At 38.5% G+C, this 19,209-nt stretch overlaps 1 protein-coding gene across 7 annotated transcripts in view; it reads left to right on the top strand.

Annotated features, from left to right (window-relative positions):
* The window catches only part of ptprr (protein tyrosine phosphatase receptor type R), a 54,860-nt gene extending 35,948 nt beyond the window's left edge, over positions 1–18,912 (top strand). For 5 of the 7 annotated variants that reach the window (XM_053508621.1, XM_053508622.1, XM_053508623.1 and 2 more), the window contains 9 exons: positions 5,015–5,415; positions 7,472–7,661; positions 7,849–7,933; positions 10,787–10,866; positions 11,844–11,981; positions 12,071–12,181; positions 12,328–12,485; positions 15,669–15,782; positions 15,875–18,912. In XM_053508621.1, coding sequence (XP_053364596.1) covers positions 5,015–5,415; positions 7,472–7,661; positions 7,849–7,933; positions 10,787–10,866; positions 11,844–11,981; positions 12,071–12,181; positions 12,328–12,485; positions 15,669–15,782; positions 15,875–15,968 — 1,371 coding nt within the window. In that variant the 3' untranslated portion in view covers positions 15,969–18,912. Of the gene's footprint in view, positions 1–76; positions 751–5,014; positions 5,416–7,471; positions 7,662–7,848; positions 7,934–10,786; positions 10,867–11,843; positions 11,982–12,070; positions 12,182–12,327; positions 12,486–15,668; positions 15,783–15,874 lie in introns of those variants that run through there. The other 2 variants (XM_053508627.1, XM_053508626.1) reach the window with 2 other exon arrangements.
* Positions 18,913–19,209: the final 297 nt, after the last annotated feature.

Raw genomic sequence — 19,209 nt, forward strand, 5'->3', positions numbered from 1 at the left:
GGAGTTTGTGTCAAATTAGGCCACCTTCTAGAAGCTTGTGTACGTGTGTGTGTGTGTGTGTGTGTGTGTGTGTGTGTGTGGCATGGCCTGAAGTAAGACGTTGCCTAAGACGCTGAATATCCACCCACGCTTTGCACCTCTACCACTTCCTGCTTCACATGAATAATACATGCCTGTCTCAGAAGACGCTCGATGTTTCGGAGCTCGAGTCTAAAACTCATCTTGGATTCTTGTCCCGAGGCGCCACGCGCTGATATTTACGCATATTTGCACGTACGCGATTTTTCCAAATCGCACATATCAGAGGTACACCTGAGCACAAAAGGAGGAGAGTGTGTGTGTGTGTGTGAGAGAGAGAGAGAAAAACAGAGAGGAGAGAGCGAAAGCAGAAAGAGAGATAGAGAGTGAGAGACTGCGAGAGATAACAGAAAGCGAAAAAAGGAAATGTGTGGTTGTACTTGAGAGAGAAAGAGAGAGAGAGAGAAGGAGAGGAAGTTAGTGGTCGGGTCTCTTCAGCCTCTGTGGTGATGTGACTGAAGCTCGGCTCAGGCATGACATCTCCCTCTCTCGCACCGCGCCGACTCGACGTTCCCGCTCTCCTGCTCCGGCTGTCCTTCTTACTCAACTTGTAGGATGACATAAGAGGAGAGCTGCTCACCTGATTGGCTGAGATCGGTAAGTCGATCAAAAGTAAGCTGGAAGCTTAACACGGGATGTTTTGCTTACTTCTGGTCAGAGCTGTTTACTGAGGTAAGGATGGATTAACCCCCGAGTTAGAATTTCTTACCTAATTATCACTACATCACGACCCCCTTATCCACACACACACACACACACACTGAACAGCATGCAATTCATTTTCCGGACAGAAATACGTTCCTGCTATAACGGTGAGATAGATCTCCATGTCTCAGATCGATGATTAATATTACGCACATAGTTTTCGGCTTTTGATCTGGCTTACTCCGAGAAGCGTTTCTAGTTAATAAAGAAGGCGACTGATAAGCGATCGATATCTGTTATCATAATTAAAGACTTAGACCGGGAGAAAAAAAAAACATCTTGGCGCAGCAAATCATCAAGTCATGCAGAAATATTTATCATCATGACATTATCCTATGCCAGATGTAATAGAAGTGATAAGGCCATCTCTAGCATCAGAAGTGTCTGAACTGAAATGGTTGAAGAAGTATTTCAAAACAAGTTTAATACGTTCATAAAGAATCGAACAAAGTGAAATGATCGTTAAAACTCACACATATATTTTAATGTCTGGTTAAGTCGTTCTATTGTAACACAGGTGTTGCTTCATCAGCGTGTCTCAATGGAAAGTTGAAGATCATCGGGCTCGAGCTAATGTGGAAGTACTTAACAGAAAGGGGAATTAAAATTCTCAACTCGTGTTTAAGTTATGACTTAAAACATACCGTTTAGGCTGTTATTCGGGTTGTTATTATTAAGTGATTCATTTTCATGATTAGTAACTTAACTAGTGTTTTCCTTAATTAGTAAGTAGTTCATTTATTAGTATACGAGTAACTTAGTAGCTGAAATGAACCCGGGCAGGTTTAATAAGACACAGAAACTAAAAACAACACAAAAGCAAAATCTATACAAATATATATATTATTTTATATATATATTTCTCTTTAAAAAGCCAGATTGAAAGCTGAGTAATGACACAAGAACAAGCGACAACACTACACATATTCAGTGGTCATCAGGGCTAGACCAGTAGTCTGGCCGATAGCGATGCTGCAGGGAGCTGACCTTTATCTTTGTCTGTGTCATGCTGCATTTCCACCCTGCGCTTATGATTCTTTTTTTTTTTTATTCAGGATTTTATGTTTAAATACAATACCCTGGTGTCATGTCCACTATAGCGAGCTAGGTAGCCTAAATTACACTACGCATACACACTTACACTTACACTACACTACAATAAATTATATTAAACTACACTGCTTACACTACAGTAAACTAGATTTCACTACAGTAAACTACACTACTTTATGCTACACAAAATTAAATTAAAGTCAACTACACTACAGTAATATATCACTACATTACACATACACTACACTACACTACACTACGTTACCTACACTACCTTAAACTAAAATTACTACCTAACTAAATTACCCTCCGCAACATTAAACTAATCTACACTAAACCGAAAAACAGTAAACTACATTAAACTATACAACACAACAAAAAACTACATTAATCCAAACTACACTAAGCTACACTAAAAGCTCACTAAACTACACTATACTAAACTACACTAAACTAACCTTTTAAAAAAAAAAAAAGAATACATAAGTAAATGAATTAAATAATTAATGAATAAATGAATACATTAAAAATAAAATAGTTTTATTCATAGTAAATAAAAAGAATAAATATGTAATTAAATAAATAAAATAAAAATAAATTAAATAATGGATGGGTGGAAGAAACTAATTTGAATAAAATAAATAAATAACATATAATTAATACATCAAATAAAAAATAAAGGAATTAATAAATTTAATTATTTAAAATAATGAAGAAAAATACATATACAACTAATAAATACATACTGTAAATGCTATTAATAAAATACAATTGAAACTCAATAAATCAATAAATTATTTATGTTGTTTATAATAAGAAAGAGACTAACAAGTAAAAAATTAAATACAATGAAATGAATAAAATAAAATGGAATAATCAATTAAAAAAAACTTACTTTATGTTTTTTGACCATGTACAAATGTCAGTCCTATTTTTTTTCAAGTACAATTGAACAAATAAGTGCAGTACATTAATTGACTTACTAAGCATAGATATAAAGACATTTATTGCGGAAGAATGTCTGAGTTTCTTATCTGAAATGCAATAAATATGCAAGTTAAATTAGCAATAAAAAACAAAACATCACAGCAGCAGACTTCAGTCGAGTCCTTTCCCTTATTTTCTGTATACTGACCTTGGTTACCACAAGGTGGCGATAGTTACATCACTTTTGACCAATCTTCTCATTGATCAACACTACCCCTCAACCCTCAAAAAAGGAAGAAAGAGGCTTTCTAACATATACAGTACTAGTTCCGTTGTCCATGGTCTATCTGATTAAATCCACTGTTCATGCACATTTCAGCTTTCACATTCTGTTTCATGTTCTGTTCACGATTACTGAAATCACAGGACACACAAACCACTTCTTGTAAAACCAAGTCTCATAAGCAGTGTAATATTTTAATATCCAGTACGTTAAATTGATTCAGTAGGAATCGTTAGTTATAAAAGCACTGTATATTGTAGCTCACTGATAAATGAAAAGTTCTTACAAACAAAACTGTTGTTTCTCTGCGTGGCAGACAGAGTCTCCTGTCGCCTGTAAAATTGGTCATTTGCACTTTGCATTTGTTCCGCTTGCTCCTACTGAGACGCAACACTGTTCCCTAAAGTGCTATATGACATGAGAACACTGCTCGTACCCCGTCTGTTAGAGCTGTACAGAGTATAAACTAGCTGAACAGGTCCACTGTGTTTCAGTAACTTTCACTTTGATGAAGTCATGATGTGAGATGAGACACTGAGACAGGAACACGGTTACTGAAACACAAATATGCAGCACTTCCTCGTTTTCTTACGTCTTTAGAGACTTTCAGTTCTTTCATTTTTCTCAATGTGGAATTTATAGGTTGACTGGAGAATGTTTCATTTAAGGATGTAACCCATCACATTTATATTTATAGATAGATAGATAGATAGATGCTTTGTCTGCATGTGTATTAATTACTACATGGTTAGGCAGTAGCAAATAACGTGCAGTGCAAATATCAGTGAGCATGATAAGGATGAAGATAATGATAAGCAGAATGTTGATGATGAGGAGGATGAGGGTAATAATGAAGAAGATGAGAATAAGGAAGATGGTTAGGAGAATGAGAAGGAGAATGAGGATCACGATGAGAAGGAGGATAATGATAATAGGGAGGATGTTAATGGTGATGTGGATGATTATGAGGAGGAGGATGTTGGTGATGAGGATGATTAGTATGAGGAGGAGGACAAAGAATGATAATGAGAATGGTGATAAGATTGATGATAAGGAGAATGATGATATTAAACAGAAAATGCTCTGTATGAGAGGAGGATTGTGATGAGGATGATTAGGATAAGGCGGAGGATGATGGTGATGATGATGAGGAAGCGGAGGATGATGATGATAAAAATAAAGAGGAGGATGGTAATGATGATGATCAGGAGAAAGAGGTTGATGGTGATGATAATGATGAGGAGGAGCATGATTATAACAATAAGTAAGAGGAAGGTGGCAATGTGGATGATGAGAAGGAGGATGAGCAAGATTAAAATGAAGAGGATGATTGTGATAATGAGGGTGGTGGTGATAAGCAGGAGGAGGAATATGTTGAGAAGGATGGTGATGAGGAGGAGAAAAATGGTGATGATGATGAGGAAGATAGTGATGTGAATGATGAGGGTGATGATGTGGATGAGGAGGAGGATTAGAATAATAGTGACGAGGAGGAGGAGGAGAATGGCAGATGAGTAGGAGGATGGTGATGAGGAGGAGGCAATTTGTGATGAAGATGATGATGAGAAAGAGCAGGAGGATCAGGTTGATTAGAGTGAGGAGGAGGATGGTGATGAGAATGATTAGAATAAGACGGATGATGGTGAAGGGGAGAAGGATAAAAATGATTAGAATGAGAAGGGTGATGGTGATGATGATAATAATAATGAAGAAGAGGTGCAGCACTACTGCCAGGTGCAGAATAACCTGCTGAGTACTTCACCTTATATAAGTCAGCCCTGAGGGGGACCAGATCACTGTGTGTACTCATTTCATATCTCACTCACTGATACACTGTCTGGCTCTCAGGTCTGCGTCAACTTCATACCACACTGTAGATATTTTCCTTGCAGCTCTTGTTGTTGTTGATCTTCATACTGCATTCAGATGCTTGTCTAAGTTCGAGCTGTGTGTCTCTGTTCTTCTCAGGTGCTTTACCGACTCAAGGAGAAGGTCGAGTACTCAGACGGGCAGCTGAAGGGGCTGGGTGCGCCCGTGTCTGTGCATGCCACCCAGCCGCCCCTGACCCTCACCAGCAGCATGGTGCAGGCCAGCCCAGCCCCGAAACCAGCCTGCACCACTGCGACCAGCTCAACCCCCTCTACCACCACCACCACCACATCCACCACCGTCACCACCATTGCCGCCACTACCAGCACTAGCACCAGCACCAACTCCCAGATCAACCACAACACACACCCCACACACACCAGTGCCTCCAGCTCGGATTCTCAGTGCCCTCCGTGCCCACCTGTGGCTGAGTTCAAACCCTGTCTGTCCTCCAACCCTTCGCCGTTTAAGATGAAGCCTGCTGCCGGTCTGCAGGAGAGGTGAGGGGCCAGTCTGATTTTTAATGAGATGTAGAAAAGAGGAACTTTTGATATTAATACATAATCGCTCCAGCCTGGCATGGAGTGCGCTGACGCCCAGAGCCCTGGGACTAGTCTTATGATTGCTCGATTTTATCGTCAGCGATTTTAAATGTTTTAGCTTTGCCATTATCCTCTTTACTGATTATGACTGCACAATTTCTTTCTGACTTAAATTGAATCAAAGGAAGCCATGTTACAGTATGTGACGATATCAGCTCCCACACTGCCATCTTTTATCTTACATAAGTGTTTATTGTTTCAGGGAGGTAACCAGTGAGCCCTCTTTGGCCTGTAAAGTCTTAAATAATGACAGGGGTCAGACGTTACTGTGAGAGTACGTGCGGCCTGCTGGGTAGATCATAATTCATATGAAAGGCTTTAAGTCCTGAAAAATTTTCATTGTTCTTTGTATGAGGCTTTATGTAGTCCACAAAAAATGACTTTAGTAAAGTCATGCATATTATTGATGATAGTAACATTTAGATGAGATTCTAATATTTGTTATGATGTGTTATTTATATAAAACTGAAAGTTCGCTGGTCATACTATATGCATAAGTAAGGCTACATTACTTTGTTTAGTAAATCAAGTGAAATATCACACAAATACGCAATATTTACAATTAGCTACAATCTGACTACCCACAGTAAATACAGGGGGCGTTCAAGTCAAACCGGGACTTGTGACGTGTACTAAGGTGTAAAACCGATTGATATTTCCAAAGAACCTTAAACACAGTGTGGTGATGAGACTCTAACATGAGTAAAACATGGCCCTAATGGTACGAAACATTTTAAAGAAAATCTGTAAATGATGATCCCGGCCGAGGTGGCTCGGAGACCCTGCAGTCGTTAACATTCAGTCGGCGAAACTCCTGATCTTTGTAAATCTGCGTGGCCAACTTGCGGAACTGAAGCGTCTGTCTGTGGAAACTGTACGCACAATCATTCACGAACACCACTTAGACGGTACGGGAACTCGGCTGGGAGTTGAAGCCACTTCCCCAGTACAGTCCTGACCTCACTCCAAGCCATTTCCACATGATTGCTCCATTAAAGGAGTTCCTGGGAGGCTATACAGTACTGTAGCTCTGGTGTACTGAGGAATCTTTCTACCTTGATGGTGTCCAGGCACCAGTGAAACACTGGGATAAGTGCGTTAGTGCAGCAGGGGATTATATAGAGCAGTTTTTACTTTCAGAACTGTGGTCTGTATCAGACGTCCCGGTTTGACTTGAACGCACCATGTAATTAAGTCATCCACTATAATTATAAGTATAGGCTAATCTGACATTAGCAAAGAAAACATGCTAATAGGTATTCCCTCTCAGTAATTAGAAGCAACAGCTTCTGCATTGTAATGAATATTTTGCACCACACACACACACACACTCACACACACCTGCACAGACACTATACTGACATTCTGGGGCATTTATACCTTCACACTAGCTGATTAGCACAAATGTTGCTAATCACCTCACTGACTTTGCCTCAGGATTTGAATTTCTTTGCTACTGTAGCTTTTTAAGAAAAGCTTCTGCCATGCCATCTGACTCACTCATAAAAGTCTGACATCTTTATAAACCTTTATTAAAGCGATTTTATAATATAATTTTAATAAAATGCTGTAGGATTTGTCTAAGGCTAATAACAAAAACTTGCCAGTCACCACACAACATGGTGCAGCTAAAGAGAGAGAGAGCAAAATGGCCGCTTTTAAAGACTGGATGTTTAAAAATAAACGCAGGCTGATTACTAGTTAGGGTGTTACAAAAGCTTGTTTTAGATATGATGAAATCAATCATAAAGGGTGTTAAGATTTTTATTTTTTTAATACTCTAAAGCTACTGTAATGGCTAATCTTTTATTGTATATTTAAATATTAACAAACTTTTTTATAAAATGATACTGCTTTGTCTTTGTTTAAAAAGCAAAAACATGAAACAGTTAATGTTGGCATGAGTATATTTACAGTACTGTATACTGTATATGGTTATTCTGTTTCTCCGTAGACGAGGCTCTAACGTTTCCCTGGTGCTGGATATGAGCGCACTGGGCTCCGTGGAGCCTCTGAATTGTGGAGTGAACACGCCACGCGAGCGGGTGGCTCAGGAGTACCTGCAGTCGGCCGCGCGGGTCCTCACACGCCAGCAGCTCCGAGACGCCACGCGCAACACCCAGGCACTGCACGCCGAGTTCGCCGTGAGTCCCGATGCAAAGCGTCTGTAAAAGCAGACGTGCAATACGTTTATGTACAGTACAATCCTCACCCAGAGATACAGAGATGAGTTTATTAAGTGTGTCTATTTAGATGAAAGAAGAACCTGTGTGGACTTGGTTGTTAGAGAGCAATAAAGTAAATCTATCTTCGTGTATTTTCCTTTGGCAGGAAATTCCCATGAACTTCGTCGATCCAAAGGATCTGGACATTCCCAGTCTCGGGACCAAGAACAGATACAAGACTATTTTGCCAAGTTAGTACTGTGGACCCGAATTGTAAAAATATTATATCATCATCATCATCTACATGGTATCTATTGACTAGGCCAGAAAAAAAAAAAAAATGATGTACACAACTATACACAGTATGATATCTAGGGAAATGCTTATACAACTTTCAGGTACCAAAAAAGGACGGATTTGTTTGACAATGAAATTGCACTAGAGAGTACAATTGAACTAAAGATAGAATTTTCAATACAAACGAAATAAAAAATGTAAATGAGTAAAAATCATAATAAAATCCTGCAGGATTGTGTGCATGGAGTTTGCATGTTCTCCCTGTGCTTGGTGGGTTTCCTCCCATATTCCAAAGGCATGCATGTTAGGCTAATTGGTGTTACCAAATTGCATGTTGTGTGTGTGTGTCCTGTGAATGATTGTAACCCTGTCCAGGGTGTACCCCACCTAGGCTCCAGGCCTGTTGTGAACCTGTACACTGGATACACGGTATAGAATTTAAATGAATAAAAATAAAAAGGCTTAATAAATAAATAAAATAGGTTGGAAATGTACAAATTTACAAAAGTTACCAAATAAAAATAAAATAGAAATATATGAAATGCACAAGATTCGCAAAATGTGGTAAAAGAAATAATAAACATTAAGTTCTATAAATATAAAAATGAAATTCTGATGCTTGGACAAGTCACATCAGATTGAACAGGGATTTTTTTATTAATAATTATGTGAAAGTCACTGAATGTCAGTAAGTCCATTCACACTGAGGAAGAGAGAGAGAGAGAGAGAGCACATTTCGGTAAACTTCATAAATTGATCAAGCTTCAATTCTCCTGTGTCTCATCAACCTCTTTGAACCATATTCACTCTTTCGTCTGTCCTTTATTGTTGTGAGGCTATAAGATGGCATTGCACAAAAAAAGAAAAAAAAGGAAATCCGGTCATCATCTTCTCATGTACCAGTTGCTCAACTCCATTGCAGAGTTGTTTTTTAAAACGATGAAATCAACTACACGCAGTTTTAGAGATTGCTCTCATGAGACCGTAGTTTTAAGGACTTTTGATGATTCGCATACCTTTATAAGGAAATGCTGAGTTACACCTCGTTCCTGTCCTGACGCCACATTCCGATTTTGCTCTTCCCAGGTTAAGCTCTAAGGTCTTAAGGTCGCTGATGCTAATTATCTCACGACCGTACAGTAGGTTGGTTTTGAACAGTGGACTGCCCTTAATGCTCTTCCCGGCTCTTGGCCAAATCTCCAGAGGAAGCCCTGACTCCTCCCTGTTGGCCGAGAAGGTGTAGGTCTTAGGGGGGCTTCCCCGTCTCGTACCTTGAACAAAGCCATTAGACTAAGGAACAGCTTGTTCTCTGAGGCTCTGGTGCATTAATGATATTTGCTGCCTTATGTAACCTGCTGGGTCACTTGGCTGCTAATAGCTTCCTGTTTTGGGAACAAATTCTTCACTGAGCAAGCATGGGAGGAGTTCCCTTATCAATATATACAAGGCAAGATTCCTTCCGTTCCTCCAGGAGGCTAAAAACTAAAAACCGTTTTCACCATCGGAAAAACGCTCTTAAAGAAATCTCATTTCTGGGATTGGATGGAATAGAGCAGGGTGTGGACTCTAGATATAGCAATGTGTGTGTGTGTGTGTGTGCGTACACTCTGCTTCATGACAGAGTTAAAATTCTGCAGAATGCTCATTTCTTAACAATTGACAACCCTCGACGTGGTGAAGCTCTAGCTTCAACAGCACTGAGTCATTTCCTGTCACTCTTGAAGAGACTGCACCATGGAGACCTTCTGTTTATTCTCAGGCTTTTTTGGGTCTTGCAATCATGTCTTTGTTGATTTTATTAAACAGGCAGTAGAAGGTTTTAATACACAAAAAGTAGAAGAAGAAAAAACTGGTATTTGTTCAATCTAATTATATTGCAGAGAAAAAACACATCTGGACTTAATCAGGACTTAATTTTCTAATGTACTGCAACAATTTTCATCACAAAATATATTTCTGACAATAACATCAGTGCAAAATATATATATTTTTAATATTAACATATATTTCACAGTTTCACAGTATTTGATTCACCTGTTTTCGCTTTAAATACTGTGTACACTGGAGTTCGCATTGACTTCACAAACACCTAATCTCCGTTTTAAAACAAACCCGTCAGAGTGTCGTCAGATCACTGTATGTGCTTCAACAGATTCGAGAGATTAGACGTGTGAAAAATCTGATCATTTTTTTTACAAAGCAGTTATCACGATCAGTTATCCAATACTGTATTAGCTTGCATTTAAATAGAGATGTAGAAATATTGCAGAAGATTGAATATTTACGCTGTTAAAAGGTTTACCAATATAACTTTAGTCTCAGTACAAGTGGACACAAATTATTATAAAGAATATTCACTTTTGCTGTATTTATTAAAAAATTTGGTTGTAGTGGTTAGCACCGTCGCCTTGCACTTACAGAGTCAAGGGTTTGATTTCCACCTCGGGGTCAGTGTCCATGGAGTTTTCATGTTCTCCCCGTGTTTGGTGGGTTTCCCCCCACTGTCCGAAGACATGCAGATTAGACTAATTGGCGTTCCCAAATTGCCTGTAGTGTGTGAATGAGTCTGTATATGTTGACCAGAGCTTCTACCACTGTCATAAATTGGGAATAAATAAAATGAACACCACTGGCCTTCACGACGCATAATTGGACTAAGAAGGTTCCTAGATAGACGGATGGATAGATGGATGGATGGATGGATGGAAGGATGGATGGAAGGATAGATGTTTTTTAAACCATTAAACATGCAGTGGTGTACCGTATTATTTTTTATATAATGTTTAAATCTTTTTCTTTGTTTGCAGATCCACACTCCAGAGTCCTCCTGAAGTACAGGAATAGCTGTGATTCTCTCAGCAGCTACATAAATGCCAACTACATGCGGGTAAGCCATTGACATTAATATTGACATTAACATTTGTGCAGGTTGCATTTCAGTTTTTTTTTTTTTTTTCTTTTACATCCGTAAATGATTTATGTCTGTGATCATTTTTTATTTTGTTTAATTATTAATTATCTGTGTACTTATTTTATTATTTCTATTCATTGTTCATTTAAGTTGGCTGTAAAAAGCAAAAACATCTCTAAGTAATTTATAGGTCATTATCTCTACAAACAGTAATGTGCTCAAAAATTATTCTGCCGTTGTGCAGCTTTTATATATTGAAATTGTCTATTTTACGATAAAGTGGTATTATCAAAATAGTTTAATGAGTACATGCGCCTTTTCACTATAATTTTTTTTAATGTATGCACGAATTTAAAGGTCTCATATTTTATTATTTCTTTAACAAGATAACTCGGGTCTCAGAGCTCCCATAAATCAAACTTCCTCTGTTTTACTTCCTCATTCAAACACGCTGTTTCAGTATCTGTGTAAATGAGCCACGCCTCTAAGAGAACAGCCGAGCTGAGCAACAAGCCAGAGGATGGGGTCTTCTTATATGATGTCACAATAGGAGGAAATCTGACTTGCTTGTTTGACTTGCCTGGCTAATCCAAAATAAGAAAAAAGGACAAAAAGCAGGAACTGAGAAACAGGTTTTTTTTTTTGTCTTACTGTGCACCTATTTAAAATGTCATGTCTATACATCAAGAGAATTTTGCTCCCCTTTAAATAGGCCCCCTTTAAAGAATAGAACCATAAGTATTACAGGAACTTATGAACTTTTGGCTCTCTGTGTATTTAAGCTGTGTGTGTAAAGGGATCAAGCAGTAATTCTTGAATAAAAAAAAAAAACCTGATTCGAGAATTAAACCTGCTGTGATATAATAAGTTTAGGAAATTCGCTTTGCCTAATGCCACCATGACATGAGATCATTACCCTTATTAGAAAGCTTTGCTTGTTCCTCACTCCTAAGGGTTACCTCGGACATGAGAAATCCTTCATCGCCACACAAGGTCCTATGATCAACACGGTTAACGACTTCTGGCAGATGGCCTGGCAGGAGGAGTCGCCCGTCATCGTCATGATCACCAAGCTGAAGGAGAAGAACGAGGTGATGAACACATTTCAGCTTCTTATGCATTGTATAGAACAAGAATTTCTGTGCATCTGAGGATTTACCATGCTTTTGTGTCGGTACAGAAATGCGTTTTGTACTGGCCTGAAAAACGAGGGATTTACGGCAAGGTCGAGGTTCTCGTCAACAGTGTCCGGGAATGTGAACATTACACTGTCCGCACACTCACACTCAAAGTACGAACTTGTCTTTGTTTCTTATTTAACTCGATAATGTTGAAATGAGTGGCTTAGCAGCCCTTTGAAATAAAAGTGTCATTGTAACAATATATTATTTCAGAAAGTCTCAAGTGTGTGGTTATGTGCGTGTTAAATTATTTCAGCAAGGTGGCCAAAGTCGTAAAGTCCAGCATTACTGGTACACCTCATGGCCGGATCATAAAACCCCAGACAGCGCTGGGCCTCTGCTGCAGCTCATGACTGATGTCGAGGAAAGCAGAGAGGCTTCCGAGTCACACGGCCCCGTCATCGTTCACTGCAGGTACACCGCTTAAAACAACATACCGTTGTACAAATATGGTATATAGGGTGAAAAGGGTGGATGGAGTACCTTGGTGGAAAAGCAGTGGCAGAACTTTCTGACATGCAAATAACCTTGGGATCAGAAGAGACATCCTTATACTGTACTTATTAAACAACCATGTAAAAAACATTTGGCATCCTTTTCACTGAGACGTCTGTTTTTACTCCTAGCCTGCTTCCATACTATGTCCTAACTTCCTTTGTAACTAAGTCCCAGACTTACGAACGAGTTCCTACTTGGAGGAGGTTTGTAAGTCAGATTTGTTTGTAAGTCCAACAGTGAGGTCTTATACACCTTTGAAACAATTATACAATGTAAAGCATAACAGGTTTGGTGTTTTGGTTCTGCATTTTACTCTCCTGGACTGATTTTTTAAAACCGGTCACGCAGACTCATCCCCCTTCCCCCAAACCCACAATATTCTGGACTTTGTAGACATTGTATATATTACTTACACACTGAAAATCGTTGCTCACTCACTCACTCATAAACTGTAACGCTTTATCCTGTATACAGGGTCACAGGGGTTCTAGAGCCTATCCCAGGAGGCTTAGGGCAGGAGGCGTTTTTTACACCTGGAAAAAGTGCCAATCCATCGCAGGGCACACACATACACTAGGGGCAATTTATGAACACCGATGAGCATATTTTGTCTTTGGATTGTGGGGGAAAACTCACCAAGAACGAAGAGAATATGTAAACTCCATGCACACAGAAACGGGAATCAAGCCTGGCCGGAAATCAAACCCAGGCCCTGGAGGTGCAAGGCGACAGTGCTAACCACTACACCACAGAGCCAAACTGAAATTATTTTAGATAATTGTATAACTTTACATCTACAAATGTTCGTTGAAACCGCAGTCCGTTCGTATCTGCAGTAATTCCTTACTCCAGTGTTTGTAAGTCAGGGATTTACTGTATGAGATTTGCTTAAGTGGTTTATCATGAAGAGAGAAGCCTGAGGTATTTGCGTTTCTGGTTCCTTACAGTGTTAATGCTCATTGCCAAATGGTGGTGCCCTAAGTTCCCCCTGTTTTTAAACTAGTAAAAATGGCTAAAAGAAAGTAAAGCAGCTAAAAGTACAAGGGGCGTTTAAGTAAAAGCGGGAATTTGGATTGTTATTAATATGTTAATGTTTACAGTAAAGAGTGCAGTTGCTAGTCTAATCCCTGTACTGCGCTTGAAGTCTTTTATGAACGTCACTGGTTTTCCTTCTAAAAAAAAAAAGATTTCATCAAAAGTCCCAGTTTGACTTGAAATCACCTTAGAGATCTGTCTAACAGTGAAATTTCCTGTCTGTGGCCTCAAAACAAGGACACACACCCTTAAAAACAGCTAACATGAAAACACAAGGCAAAAGGATCAAAACACTCTCTTTAGTTGACATCCTGTGTGTGTGCGCGCCATCATTGTCCTGCACAATAGTCTTCCTTTAAGGTGTTTAAGTGCTTCCTTAGAGATGTATCCAATGTGTTAGTGTGTAAAAGCAATGGTGTGAATGTCCTGTCTGCTTTCCTCCAATAGTTCCTCCAGTAGTGAACTTGCTCTCCAACAAGAGGCTAAATTCTAAATTTGTCCTTTCTTGGGTCCCGCCCGCAGTTGGATGTTTTTGTCGATCCGTTCTGATCGCAAGAGAATGCGGTTTTTAAGCTGTTGTCCATATTGGGGATGGGGAATTGATACCATCTCTGAGAATTGGACTTAATGATGCTGTCGATGAGAACTTGCAGTGGAACGTCTGAGAATCTCAGGAATCCATTGCAAAGATCCACGGCTACAATTTAACTTGATTGAGCGAAACTGGAAAGCACACAAACAAACACAGACCAGGCAATGGTGATATTAAGAATTTTACTCCTAGCATTTCATTTTTTTATTTTTTAAAGAAATCTTGACACTTTTAGAGCAGGTCTTAGTTCCAGTCATAAACTTGATGAACTTGATTCTCCAGTTTAAATCACAGCTGCTGACAAGATCGTTTGGTTCTCTATTGTTGTGTTTACACTAACTAATCACCAATCAACATCATGCTCAATGAGCGGCAACTTACCCATGTCTTTCCCAAAAACAATCACTGATCCCCATCATTCCCTATGATCAGTCACTGATTCCCATCATTCCCTATGATCAATCACTGATCCCCATCACATTCATTGTCAAAGGACTAATTCCCATTATTTCCAAAGTCCAATCACTGATCCCCCATTTGACAATGTCCAATCACTCATCCCCCCATTGGACAGTGTTCAATTTCTTATCCCCATCATTTCCACTGATCAATCACTGATTCCATCTTTCCTAATAACCAATATTGTGTCACCATCATTACTAACAACCAGTAACTTAATCCTAAGATAATCACTAATCCCTATTATTGCTAATAACATGCCAATAACATGTCACTATTATTACCAATGACCAATCACTGATCCCCATCATGTCCAAGGTCCAATCACTGATCCCCATCATGTCCAAGGTCCAATCACTGATCCCCAAAAATTCCCAAAGACAATCACTGATCCCCATCCTTTCCAGTGACTATTGATCTCCACTGGTTCCCAACAACCATATTCACCATCCATTTTACCATCTTTCCCCATGATTAGTCACTAATTACCACTAATGGTAACATAATCCTAATGCATAATCACTGATCATCATCTTTTTCAATAACTATTAACTAATTGTCATCTTTCCTAATAAATAATCACCGATGACCATTGTTCTCAATAACTTATCATTTTTCATCAGTATTTCTTAATTAACAATCACTGGTCACCATCTTGCCTAACAACCAGTCACAGATCATCTGTCTTTCACCATAACTAATCAAAACAAGTTTGGATCAGATGGTCCACTGTGGCGACCTCTTGACATTTAGATAGAGAGTTTAGATAGATCTTGTAAACACTAATGCAAATGACCAATAACTGTTCACTCTTAAACAGTACAGTGCTTAAAAATATATACAGGATGTCACGGATCTGTTCTGTATCTGTCTTTTTCACACATTTAGCAAAGCCTGTTTTCATTCTGTCTGTCAGCAGAGTAAGAGCTGTGGCCAGAGTGTCTGAGAGACACCTAAACCACAAAGCCTCTATTATTGTACACTGTTTTAACGGGCATCTTTCTGATTAACAGTGCTGGAATCGGTCGCACCGGCTGCTTCATTGCCACCACCATAGGCTGTAATCAGCTGCGTCGGGAAGGAGTAGTGGACCTTCTGAGCATCGTGTGCCAGATGAGAGTAGACAGGTACAGGAATTCTTACAAGTACAAGTCATTTTTACATTCCTATCTTTTATCTTACATTAATTACATGTAAGTGACTCTTGTTTGTGTCTTAGGGGTGGAATGATCCAAACCGGAGAACAGTATGAGTTTGTCCACCATGCTTTGAGTCTCTACGAAGGCCGTCTATCAGCCGACACTGACCAGTGAACCCAAAGGAAGGCAAGGGGAAGAAGTTACGAGGATGTTTTTTTTTTTTTTCGAACCAGGGGGAACAATCTCTCAAAAGTCTAAGAGGTCGAATTTTCCAGACAATCTAGAATCTAAGGGATTGTTATAAAGATGTCTTGCAATTGCGATCTTAAACAGCAGTGGTAGTAGGAAGATCATACTTCTTCAAGGAGATCTTAGCAGATGTGCGCTGGATTCTAAAGAAGCATGTTCGCTCTGTCTATGTCGATTAAAACCAGTATCTGTTTCTACAAGTATACCTGCCCTCTGACCTCTGACCTCCAGTTTTGGACGTTCCATGGATCCACGTCGTGCTCAGACGGTCTAAGTATTCGATCCGAAACGTGTACAGTTAGGTACAGTATGGTAGATTAGCACTTTCTGTTTCTCGTCACTTCACAGAGAACTATCTTATTCGAAGACTGTTAGACGCATCAGCTGGACTCGCGCGTGTGTGTATGTGTGTGTGTGTGTGTGTGAATACTGTATGTCCCAACGGTTCCTCTAATCGTTTTAACAAACACCTACTCAAGATTTTAGCATGAATGTAAAGACGTTCAAATCTGCTCATTTTTTATTCTTCTGTATTATTTTGATTTCTATTTGTAAAAGACGAGGTTATAAAGTACAACACACCACGATACAATAATGGTGCAGTCCGCATTTAAACGTAAGTGTACTTTAAATAGCAGAGTTTGAAATATATAAATATATTAAATATAATAATAGTTATTTTTGTACTATCTTCCCTGAGTATTTGTTGCTTTAATATTTTTTTTAGTTCTTTTTTTCTATTTAAATAAAGCAACGTCCATCCAAAGTGAGAACATTAGGCAGAAAAGAAGTTTTACAAAAAAAAAAGTCCATATTAAAATAAATAAATAAATAAAATATCCAATGTTCTCATATCATGTTGCAGATACAGAGCTACAAGTTGATGTTTGGGAAAAACATAGACAAAGAATTTTTGAACAAACTGTTTTTTTATTTTATTTTATATGGATTATGGAATCATCTGGCTCAGACTGATAAACAGGATCAAATCCATTGCGATTTGGTTCATTTAAGAACTTGGAATAACCATGTACAGTATGTGTTTTAAAATCATAAAGCGTCTTGACAACTCCAACAATTTTTCTAATCCGTTTTTTTTTTTTTTTTTCATTTTGCTAAATTCCAACACAATACACACACTTAATGTGCTAAATCAGGTAGACACCAAATTCTAATAAAGCGAACATCTTTCCCTTCCGCACGGTCATTACACCGATCAGCCATAACGTTATGACCACCAACAGGTGACGTAACATTGAGTATCTCGTTATGTTCTGGAAGTGAACATTTTCTTCCTGAAGCAGAAAAAATGGGCAAGCTTGTGATGCCTAGACGACTGGATCAGAGCCACAGCACAACTGCAGCTGATGGCTGTTCCTTTGGCCATGCCAGACTGTGGAAATGCTTTAGGAATGGTTTGAGGAACATAACAAAAAGTTTGAGGTGTCGACTTGACCTTCAGGTTCTCACAACTTACACTACTTAAAAGCCTGATGCCAGATACTACAGCACGCCAGCTGAGGTCTAATGGAGTCCATGCTTTGAGATGTCAGGGCTGATTTTGTGGCACCAGGGGTCCGACACGGTATTAGACGGATGGTCATGACGCTATGGCTGATCCATGTGTATAGTTTTTTTTTTTTTGACCTGTCAACCTGTAAAGTATGCTTTTCTGTGCAAAAGTCTTAGCCCCTTACATTTTACATGAACAAAATATGAACATTTATATATTATATATATATATATATATATATATACCCTATTGTTGAATTGAATTTGTACTGTAAGTGAAGGAAGGCGACATTTTAGCCGAGTATTACGTACAAATCAGGTGATCTTATATAAAAATCTCTTATAGCTTTCAATTTCTTTACCCTTAACCAAATTTTTTATTTTTTTTTTTAGAGCTTGCATACGGTCAATCATATCTGTCAATCATATACATGTAAATCAGTTTTTATCTCATCGAGGTACAGGTACATGTACTGTATATCATGGTGAAGTGTATAAAAGTGCTATTAAAGCGTCTCCGAGGATCCCGCTGCTTCAATTCAGTGTTCGGTTTTATGAGATTGAAAGATGATTGTTGTATAACTTTAAACATTTCTTATGTTTTTTTGTATTGTCCATTTTTTATGGGGAAAAAACAAAAATTCCGATTATTTGTGATACAGAGGTTTTAATGATATATTTGTGAATTTCTATTCGACGTGTGTAGCATAGAAAAATCCGGTCAGTTTCTCGTCAGTGTACGTTGGCTTACTGTTTCTAGCTCTTTTTTTCCCACTCTTTCAGTGTTATTAACCTGTCAAAAACATTTTCCTCCCTTTTGTATGACTAATCCATGATTGTTGTGGGGGTTAAACAATGCGTAACTTTCAAACTTTTCAGATCTGTTACAGTAGATTATTCTAGCTTGTATAATCTGTACATATCTTCCTTCTATTACTACAATAAGTCAAGTCTGAGCCGGAGGTTCGGTGTGTCATGTTCAGCAACCACGACTGTCCGTTGGTTCAACCTGTGAAAACAAACCAGACTTATTATTATTATAATTATCAGTAATAAAACATACTGTTGATGGGAACGCTGGACTGTGTCATGATTTCAGGCCGTAATATCTAATGTTGAGGTACTGTACCACGTATGGTACGTTCACATAAATATGAGCCCTGTTTTATCTTTATGGAGATGTAATGTGGAGAAACGTGTTCTTGTGTATAGAACTAAAATTGTTATTATTATTATTGTTATTATTATTATTATTATTATTATTGCCGACTCAGACTGTACTTTAACTGGTAATAATATACCCAACTCTGTGACTCTGTGGTCTTTACAGTAAAAATAATAAATCAATCATACCCAGTGATTTTGGCATTGCTGTGGTTGTTTTGTATGCTCATGGGTAGCGAGGTACAGTCAACAAGATCATTAGTAAGATCATGCTTGTATAAAGTATGTTCCACCATTAACCAGGAATCAAAATAAAACTCCACAAGAATTGTGCACACCTTTTTAAGGAATAGGTCAGATTTTTAAAAATCTGTCCTAAATGCGTATAAGGACATTACATTAGATGCATATACAGGGTGGGTGAAAAGTAACTTGGCATTAAAAATTGGTAATTAAGTCCATATTTCTAATACAAATTTATTGAAACAAA

Source organism: Clarias gariepinus, chromosome 12 (genome assembly GCF_024256425.1).
Source record: "Clarias gariepinus isolate MV-2021 ecotype Netherlands chromosome 12, CGAR_prim_01v2, whole genome shotgun sequence".
NCBI classification, from domain to species: domain Eukaryota; kingdom Metazoa; phylum Chordata; class Actinopteri; order Siluriformes; family Clariidae; genus Clarias; species Clarias gariepinus.